Below are 10,661 nucleotides of genomic sequence, written 5' to 3' on the forward strand. Positions count from 1 at the left end.
GCGGTCATGAGTGTGCCCAGTGAGTCCTGCAAAGCCCGTTTATCTGAAAAACTAGTCACGCCATATATTTCTGTTTCTGAAAGAGTCTTGGAAATCTCCCATAGTGGTTGCAAATTCAACAAACACTTCTATTCTGATTGGTTTCTACTTTCTACTTTCAATATTTCAAAGTTATATTGTCAGAAATAGAATAAGCTCAATATAAATCATATGAATCTTATCAATATGAACACTTTTATTATCTTTTTTAAAACTTTTCTTATGTTTTATTTATTTTTGAGAAAGAAAGAGACAGCGTGAGCAGGGAAGGGTCAGAGAGAGAGGGAGATACAGAATCTGAAGACAGGCTCCAGGCTCTGAGCTAGCTGTCAGCACAGAGCCCGACACGGGCTCAAACTCACAAACCATGAGATCATGACCTGAGCTGAAGTTGGACACTTAATGACTGAGCCCCCCAGGTGCCCTTTTTATTATCTTGAATTACATTTTGTCTAATATTGATATTGCTCCCACTCCTTTCCTTTCTTTTTGCATTTTCATAGGATATGTTTTTCCATCCCTTTACTTTCAACCTTCCTGTATTTAACATTGGCTTTTTTTTTTTAAAGCTCTTTCTGGGTTATCTCTTATTTATCAGGAAATATAACTAAGTCACATTTATTGTGATTACAAATATACTGCACCAACTGTGTCTATCTTGTTTTAGTTTTCTGTTCACAGTATTTCCTTTGTTAATGTTCTCACTCTGTAGTAGGCAAGACAGGATAGACAAAGTTACAGTAACAAAATATCCCCAAATCTCAGTGGCGTAATACAAGAGAGATTTATTTTTCCTTACACAGTGTCCTCTGCAGATAGCCCCACAGTCCAAGCCACCATCCCCCACCCCGCCCCACCCCATGCAACCACTCAGAAATCTGGATTTTTCCCCAGGACTCAAACTGACAAAGGCAAGCAAATGACCTAGGGTGCTCCACCGTCACTACACAGGGCCTCCCAGGCTTTGCCTGGCATTGAGCAATGAGAACTGAACTTGATGATTCTATAGTAAAGACAAATTCATACCTTTTTGGAAAATAAGGTAAAAAACAAGAACACCCTTTCCCCCCCTCAAACTAAATACAGAAAGACTAGTTCTGTACTTGGATTGGTAAAAAATTTTCATAGATGCAAGATGTTCACAAAATAGTAAACATTTTATAAAAATACATATAAACAAAAGAATACAAATCAAACATAATAGCAAGATTGCATGTGGGAGGAAGAGACATGGGGGATGGGAATGAAAGAAAAGAAACTGACAGAGAGAAATGCAAATATGTGTCCACACAGAGACTTGAACATGAATGTTTACAACAACTTCATTTGTAATAGCTCCAAACTGAAAACAACCCAAATGTCCATCAACAGGTGAACAGATAATAAATAATGTTCATTTATTATTTCTGAGAGAGAGAGAGCATGAGTGGGGTAGGGGAGGAGAGGGTAGTGAGAGAAGAAGAGAGGGAAAGGGGTAGAGAGAGAGAGAGAGAGAGAAAGAGAAGAGAATCCCAAGCAGATTCCACACTATCAGCACAGAGCCCAACACAGGGCTCGAACTCACAAACTGTGACATCATGACTTGAGCTGAAACCAAGAGTCAGATGCTTAACTAACTAGGCCACACAGGGGCCCCTATGCTAAAGTATGTTAAAGTAAATTTACATTCACTTTAACCCATGATCTTCAGCCAAAAAGTATGATCACAAGTCCTACCCCTGGCCTAGAATCTGTATAGTGAGAGGTCACTTTATAAAAAGATAATCAATCAAGATCCAGACATATAAAAAAGATATTGAAGGTGATTCTGTACATCTAGCATTCACTTTAAATAGTCAATATCCTGGTACATTTAAACATGATGTACAAAAAAAAGTATATTTACGGATGGTTTGTCTGGAATACAGCTATTATTTAAAAGGAAAAGCCACAGAAAATCTCTCAAAGACTTTGATGTCAATTTTGACTGACTCTAGGTAAAGCTCCATTCTGGCCAGGCTGAGCAAAGGAGAGGATTGTGAAAATAAGGTTCTCTAAAACAAAACATCGTCAGCTGTGCATGTCTCATGCTTTCCTATAACAATAAAAAATCCACCAGAGAAAAAGCAAGCCAAGAAGGTAACCCCTAAGATTAACTATGGGCTCTGGATGGTAATGAAGAGTTAGGGTGGGTTCATCCATTGTAACAAGGTCCCACGCTGGTAGGATGTGTCAATAGTGTGGTGGCTGTGCAAGTTTGGGAGTAGGAGATATATAGGAACTCTCCATACCTTCCACTAAATTTTGTGGTCAACCTTAAACTGTTCTAAAAAAATAAGTCTACTTAAAATTTTTAAAAGAAATGAAAAATAAAAAGATTGAAAAATAAAAAACCAAGGACTCTTCCATTTCAAGACTGACCCTGCCAGGAAACAACAGATTTTGGCAAGGAAGTAGTGAAAGGGGAACCCTCTTAACCTGTTGGTGGGAATGCAAACTGAGACAGCCTCTCTGATAAACAGTATGAAGGTTCCTCAAAAAAGTCAAAAATAGAACTACCCTAAGATCCAGCAATTGCACTACTAGGTATTTACCCAAAGGATACAAAAACACAGATTCACAGAGATACATGCACCCCAATGTTTATAGCAGCACTATCAACAATAGCCAAACTATGGAAAGAGCCCAAATGTCCATTAACTGACGAATGGATAAAGAAGATGCATATATATAAATATATACAATGGGAGCTGCACTGGACCCGCTGGACGACAGTCACAGCGAGGAAATGGCAGTGTTTGCAAAGCTCCTGCCATGAGAAGCAAAACTGGTATCTCCTTCTGTGACTACTGGCTCATACTGGAAATGAGCCTGCTGGTATTGACCAGGCCTCACAATATTCCAAATCAGACCGATATTCCCTACACACATACCTTATAAGGAAAAGCATATTCCTGCCTCTTTGAATGAGATTTTAGATGAAAGCACTGTGGACGATTGTCAAAAGGCTCTTCCTATGGGCCTTGTAGATCCAAGACTTAGATAATAAAGGGGATTAAGAACACAAGAACCTGGCCCTGAGACAAAGAGCCTAATTTAGAGTTAAGGAACAGATAAGGGCAGAACTTAATACTTAACACCTTTTCTAATTGGTGATGTATAGCAGTCCCTTCCCTAAGGCCTCCTTTCCACACTCTTCCTTACACTGGCGGCTGGGATGAGGATAGATAAGAGTAGCTCAAACATAACCCAAAAACAAAGGCCGACACATTTAGGGCCTCCATGGTGTTTACACCTTCAGCATCAAGTCAAAAAAGTTTCCACAAACAACTTATTAACCAGCTCAAAAACATTCATCCTCTTGAGAGCCAGACAAAATGACTCCTAGCCTATCTATATACAACTTAACCTATGTCCTAATCTTAGCATTATTAACTTAGAACAAATATGTATGTTTTCCTGTTTTTCACTAAGAATATTCTGTTATTTCCTTAGGTTGTAAGATTGACTCAACCTCACTATGATTGGGGTAATTCTGCAAGAATACTTCCAAAAAAACCTGTTTTTGTACACTTTTCAAAGCATTTTATCACAAAGAGCTTTCCATTGTAAAAATTCCTTTTTCTGATGCCATGTTATCGTTTTACCTATAAATAAAGACACCAAAACTGACAGTGCAGAGATGCCTGCCCGGTGATCAGAAAGAATCTCGGGGCTCTCTGTCTCTCACCAACACCGTCCATCCTTCAGGGACCCCTGGACTGGCTGGAGCGGGTCTCCAGCACTCAGCCACCAAAAAAAGAATAAAATCTTACCATTTGCAATGATGTAGATGGAACTAGAGTGTATTATGCTCAGCAAAATAGGTCAGTCAGGGAAAGACAAATATCATAGGACTTCACTCATATGTGGAATTTAGGAAACAAAACAGGTGAACATATGGGAAGGGGAGGAGGAAAGAGGGGGAAGCAACCCATAAGAGAGTCTTAAATACAGAGAACAAACTGAGGGTTGATGGAGGGAGGTGGTGGGTGGGGGATGAGCTAAATGGGTGATGGGCATTAAGGAGGGCACTTGTTAACAATGAGCACTGGGTGTTACATGTAAGTGATGAACTCCTGAAGCCAATATTACACTGTATGTTAACTGACTGAAATTTGAATAAAAATTTGGGAGAAAAAAGAGAGAGAAGATTTGAAAGTGCTCAGAAAGAAAGAAAGGAAGAAGAAAGAAAGAGAAAGAAAGAAAGAAAGAGAGAGAGAGAAAGAGAGAGAAAAGATTGGCCTTGTCAGTGATATCCTAGAGGTTTCTCTCTCCCTGTGGAAAACACCACCCCCCCATACACACACACACACACACACTCTCTCTCTCTCTCTCTCACACCTCCAACCCTCATTTTGAGCCTTGGAATCCATCAGAATTGTGGCCAAAGAATTAAGCGCCTTTGTCTCACAATTCACTTCACTAGCCTCCTGAAGAGAAGATTGTCCATTAAATGGAAAACAATTTGCATTTTCAGCACAAAGGATGCTTGCTTCCTGGTGGGCTTCCAGCCTTTTCTGAATTGTGCCATTTCTCTCAAGAGCCACAGACATATTAAAGGTTCTATGTGAAGTGGTCTGGGCCAGGATGCGGGGAGGCACGGAAAACACTTACTTGTCTGGGACAGCATTGTTCCTTTTGTCCTCTTGAGCAGGGCTCAATTTTATTTCCAGAATGTCCAGGCTGACAGACTCCATATGAGGGTTTTGCCTCTTTTCCTTCAGGGAGGTAAGCCACAGAAGCCCTCCCTTTCCCAGAATGCACTGTGCCACTGTCCTAAAGAAGAAGGGCTGCTGCTGAAAAGAATGTGCTGTTTCCTTCTTTATTTTAGGGTCTGCCTGAGGGAAGGTACTTGTTGCTGCTAATCTGAAACAGGTGGTAGGAATGCCAGAGAAAACAGGCTTCCTCTGTGTGGCAATGAGTAAAAGAAATTCAGGTGCTTAAGGAGCAAAACTGGTGTGAAGAGAAAGTGAAGCAATGGCCTCAGAGACAAGGAAGAGTGGACCCCTCTCCTACCTCCCTCCTCCCCCTGCTCATCCCTCAACACAATTGTTTACCACCTTCTTCCAGTACTGCTGGAAATTCCTTTTGCAGTGGGCAAAGCGTCTCTTGCCACACTAAATATAAATACAGATTAGGTTAAAATACAATATAAAATAGGCTTCCAGGAAAATGGAGAAGTACTTTTCCCTACCATGATATGCAATTAAATTATGCAACCTGGACATAATACATAAAATAAACATAAAAAGACTCCAAAAGATAGGGAGAAGATCACGTAGGGGCCTCAAGACCCAAGAAATAGCACAGTGGTGAGTTCCTGGGTTTTCTTTTTGCCTCACATATCCCAAACTTAGTGGTGGAAAAATTGGCAATTCAGAAACGCCACAGGTGCAGACCTAAAAAGTCCCCAAAAAAGCCTGCTCTCTCTAACCAAAGGACCAGAAAAGACACAGCTTAGTAAGGCTGAAAACTTTAAAAAGAACTGCTTTACTGTAGGCAAACAGCTTTAAAAAAAAAATTCTGTAGTCCCACCCCACCCCCACTCCCGCCCACAAAGGCTGAGCTGGGAGCTGAGACTTCCACCCTGGTGAGACTGCCGGACCAAGGGTCCCCCTCCCCCTGCCAGCCTGGCATCAGAGAAGGCTGAGTAGGGAGGCAGGACACTCATCCCAGCCACCCGTTCCCATGTCAACAGACCTGAACTTATACTTCCCACCTGGCAGGGCCAAGACCTCCCATCTCTTCTCACCTCTCCCTTCCCCCCAAGGATAGTAAGAGAGGAAGCCTGGCAGAGAGTCAGTTTTCATTACCACCCCCACCTCCCCTAATTACCATTGGCAGCCTCTTGGGGAACAGGAAGGAGGCATTCTTGCCTCTCCCACCCAGAGTGGCCTAGTGGGGAGGCAGCACTCCCACCCCCACCCAGCAGTAAAAGGAGGTAGCACCCCTCCCCAACAATGGAGGAGGCGGAGTGCAAATCCTGCGGGGCTTCTACCTTACCTGGCCTATCAGGTAAACTACAGGTTGACACCCCTCCTCCCCCTGCTGAAGCAGTGTTGGTACAGACCCAAAACAGATTTCAATAAGATTCAGAGTCTCATAACAAAATACCAAAACTGTCCACAATTCAAGTCAGTCACCATACCAAGAACCAGGAAGGTCTCAATTTGATGAGATAAAAACAATCAACAGATGCTCACATCATGATGACACTGACATTAGAATTCTCTGACTAGGGTTTTAAAGCAGCCATCATAAGGATGCTTTGACAAGCAATTACAAACACTTTTAAAACAAATGAGAAGAGAGAAAGTTTTGGTAAAGGAATAGAAGATAAAGAAGAGCCAAATGGAAATTTAAGGGCTGAAAAATAAAATAAATGAAATTAAGAATTTGATAGGTGGGCTCAGTAGCTGAATGGAGGGAACCAAGAAAAGAATCATGAACTTAAAGATAAAACAATAGAAATTACCCACTCTAAGCAACAGAGAAAGAAATACAGTGAAGAAAATGAACAGCATCTCAGAAATCCATTGGACTATAAGAATCTAACATCCAAGCAATTGAAGTCCCATAAAAAGAGAAGAGGGCTGGGCAGAAAAAAAATATTCAAAGAAATAATGAATGAATTCAAGAGGCTGAGTGAACCTCAAGCAAGATAAATGCAAAGAAATCTTGGGATGAGCACTGGGTGTTGTGTGGAAACCAAGTTGACCAAATTATATTAGAAAGAGAGAGAGAAAGGAAGGAAGGAAGGAAGGAAGAAAAAAGGAAGGAAGAAAAAAGGAAGGAAGAAATCCACTCCAAGAAACATCATAACTAAACTTCTGAAAACTAAAGACAAGGGAAAAAATCTTGAGAGCACTGAGAGGGAAACACCTTATTTATGGGGGAAAAAACAATTCAAATTACATTCAGACTCACCGGAAACCAGATAAGCAAGAAAGAAGTGGCACAACATTTCTCGAGTGCTTAAAGCAAAGGACTATCAATCCTAAATCCTCTACTCAGGAATGAAGGGGAAATCAAGACATTCTCTGATAAAGGAAAACAGAGAGACCTACCCTAAAATAATAGCTAAAGGTAGTTCTCTAAACAGAAAGGAAATGACCAAAGAAAGAATCTTGGAACACCAAGGGGAATGAAAGAACAGTAAAAAGAGTAAAAGTATTGCTAAGTACAATCCAGTTTTCTTCTCAAAAAAGAAAGAAAAGGAAAGGACAAAGTAATATATGGGAAAGGAGGACCAGTTTAAACATACAATAATAATAATGGCTAACCCTGGAGACCTTACTCTTGGTAAAGTATTTTGCCCACCTCATCCCATTAAACCTTTCCAGAACCTCCAGTGAGATTACCATCACCTGCAGTTTAATGATGTGGAAATTCTGCAGGAAGCATACAAAGCAGCATTTGAACACACAGATGTCTTGGGCTCTTAACCCTTCTGGTCAATCTGCAGCATCTCAGACTCTGAACTGCTTTCCTTGTGAAAGAATTTTAGCAGGAAGACACGAACAGTCTCTCTGGAAGGCAAAAAGACTGAATGAAGGAGAAGCAGGGAGCCCAGAAAATTGTTTAACACAGCCTTAGAAAAAAGAAAAGAAAACAAACAAAGAAAAAGATTCTACAAGAAAGAGCAAAGCAAGAATTAGTCTGGAACAGAAACAATTGAGAACTTTGGAGGTATCTTTTGTGCTGGTAAAGACACAAAACCCAGAAAGTATGGGCAGCTCGTCCAAAATCTTCAGACAGCTAGTGCCACAGTGAGGACAGGAACCCACAGCTCCTCACCCCCAGGCCATTGCTTTTGGAAACAGTAAAGAAACAAATGGCTAAGGAGTTTTCACATGGTCTGCTTTAAGTAGAAAGAAAAGTGTCTGAGTCTTGAGACATTAGGTCAGCATGAATTTGAGGAAAGAACCTGGATTGCAAGGCAATTTAGAAAACTGAGAGGTAAGGCTGGGGCGCCTGGGTGGCTTAGTCGGTTAAGCGTCCGACTTTCGCTTAGGTCATGATCTCGCGGTTCGTGGGTTCGAGNCTGAGAGGTAAGGCCATGGATATTTTGGATGAGGGATTAGGACCTTTCCAGAAACCTGGTCTAAAGTAAGCAATAGTTACATAAAAGGTGATATAGTTCTAATGCAAATAACTAGAAAAGCTTTCCTTCTGATTTTTGGTTAAGGAAGACACAAGGCTTTGGAAAGTGGCTGCTGATCCATCTCCTCAACCTACACATTCAAATATGACCACCCATCTACCGAGTGCTGGGCACTACCGGTCATCAGAAAGTTGCTATGTCTGTATTAGGATAAGAACAAAGAGCCTTTTAGGCTCAAAAAAACAGAGTTGAAGCTGAATGTCAGTACCAAAGAGATGATCATCGGAAGATAGAGGACAGACATGAAAGAGTGCTAGAAGTTTTCTCAACTGGCATGGTTTAGGTTTGTTAAGTGCCTCCGATGCACATTGCACTGTCCATTTCACACAGGGTGGCTTGGCGTCTATCTTGACACAGGCCTTTGGGGACCAGAAGATGCATGCGTACTGCACTGTTGTTGAATGTAGCTTTTGTAAGTGAAGTGATTTTTGTTATATTTTTAAGGCGTTACTGATTTTTTCATCCTCATAATTTCAATAATTCTTTGTTTCTTCTATTGTATTTTACATGGTTCTAGAGGTCGGTGTAATAGTCATGATGAAGAAATAAAATAATAGGAATTCCAGAAAACAATATTTCATTAATGAAAATGTGGAATTTATAAGAATAATAATCATAACAACGATGACAACATATGCTATAAGTATGTTTTTAAAAAGTATGACTACCCACATATCTATCTATCTGCAGATAAACAAGAAGCCTGGAAGGTAATACTCAGAGACACTAATCATATTCCAGTGACTATCAGCCCTATCAGACCCTCTCTTTATATAATATTTTATAATGCCCACTAATCTTCTGGAAATTAAGGTTATAGATAATATGTCCTGCCTACACAAATAATTTTTTAAAAATCAATATATGCCCTAGCTACAACATAAGGATAAGTAAAAGGAAAGCACTTCATAGTTTTAATTGTATTAAAAATTCTTATATATAAATTCTTATGGTACAATTACACTAGAAAATAACAATGCCCCCAACAATTCCTACAACAACTCCTAAGAGGTGACACTGGTACATCTGAATATCGTTATGTTTTTTAAAAATGTATCCAGGGGGTGAGATTGTGATTTTTAAATTTTCCTTTTTATTGAAAATATTTTCCTTCATAAATGAATGTCTATTGCTTTTATAACCAGAGAACTAAAGTTTGGGGCGGGAGCATCACCTGATCACGGGATGTTCAACACAAGGGACACAAGGGAAGGGGAAATTCCCCAGGAACACAACTTACCTCAAAGGAATAAGCTTTCCCAATCCCATCTCCTGCTCCAGTGATCACTGCAAAAAGAAGAAATGGTTTTAAAGGACAGAATTAAAATGATCTCTCTCATCACCTACTTTTTTTTTTTTTTTTTTTTTTTTTTTGCAGGCTTACTGCCTAGGACACAGTATTTCAAACAGCGCCCTTTTTCTGTCCAGCACTACTCAACTCAACTCTGGGACTTCCAGCCCTGACTACTCTCACTAAACGTTCAAAATGAAACTTTTGTTTTTCTTGGAGAGGTTGGTGAAGCTGTGGAAGACACCCTTCAAAACGAAACAAAGAACCTCAGCCAGGGAACATTTTACTCAGACCCCAAACAGTTTTCCCTATTATCTCTCTACCCACACACCCAACTATCACTGTAAGGACATTTCAAGGTTCTTCCTAAAAGTTGAGTTCTTCCCTCTTCCCATCCCCTCCCCCCCCCCCCNACTTAACAAAGAGAAAAACACACAGAAATGCAAGAAGGGGATGCAATGACATAAAGGCACCTGAAGAATCCATAGTCAGTGTACCTATCGACTAACATATAACAATCAGATGGACCTTCTAGTCCTTTTATGTCTAACATTACACTTATTTCATGACTAAACTCTGGGGTAAACCTCACTCATGTGCATGTCACAATTTCAAACTGTTCAGTGTTTACAGATCTGCAATTCACCTTGACACAACAATCGAAGGGTATGCTTTCCAAAAGTGTGAAGGAAGATACATTTAGCTTATTGGAAAGAAAAGATACAGTTAGCTAAACTGTACAAGCTTCCAGAAACACATAGGCAGAGCATGCTCATTTTCATAACTACAAATGGTTTTATCTGCTCACTTGGGTACTTTAAGGTGAATCCATGCATATTACCTGCTCTTCTTGGGACAGGTGCCATGCTCAGGATTATCTTCTGCCTCACCTTCCCCCCCGACCATTATGGGAAACTTCAAAGTCACCCAATACATAGTTAAGATAATAACATCAATAAATGGCTGGTCTCTAGTGAGGGCTTACTTTCTGCCATGCACTGTTGCAAGTGTTTTAGATGCATCATCTCATTTAATATTCAAAACAAACTCATAATGCAAGGACCAATGTTTTCCTTAGTTTAGAGAGGAGAAAGCTGAGAGAGAGAAAATAACTCAGTCATGGTCACCTTGCTAAAAATGATGACA

At 40.3% G+C, this 10,661-nt stretch overlaps 1 protein-coding gene across 1 annotated transcript in view; it reads right to left on the reverse strand.

Annotated features, from left to right (window-relative positions):
- Positions 1–10,661, reverse strand: part of HSD17B3 (hydroxysteroid 17-beta dehydrogenase 3) — a 38,095-nt gene that overhangs the window by 25,411 nt on the left and 2,023 nt on the right. The window contains exon 2 of the mRNA XM_077749513.1: positions 9,465–9,511. Within this exon, the coding sequence (XP_077605639.1) occupies positions 9,465–9,511 (47 nt within the window). The remainder of the gene's footprint in view (positions 1–9,464; positions 9,512–10,661) is intronic.

Source organism: Crocuta crocuta, unplaced genomic scaffold (genome assembly GCF_008692635.1).
Source record: "Crocuta crocuta isolate KB4526 unplaced genomic scaffold, BGI_CrCroc_1.0 scaffold99, whole genome shotgun sequence".
In the NCBI taxonomy this organism is placed as follows: Eukaryota; Metazoa; Chordata; class Mammalia; order Carnivora; family Hyaenidae; genus Crocuta; species Crocuta crocuta.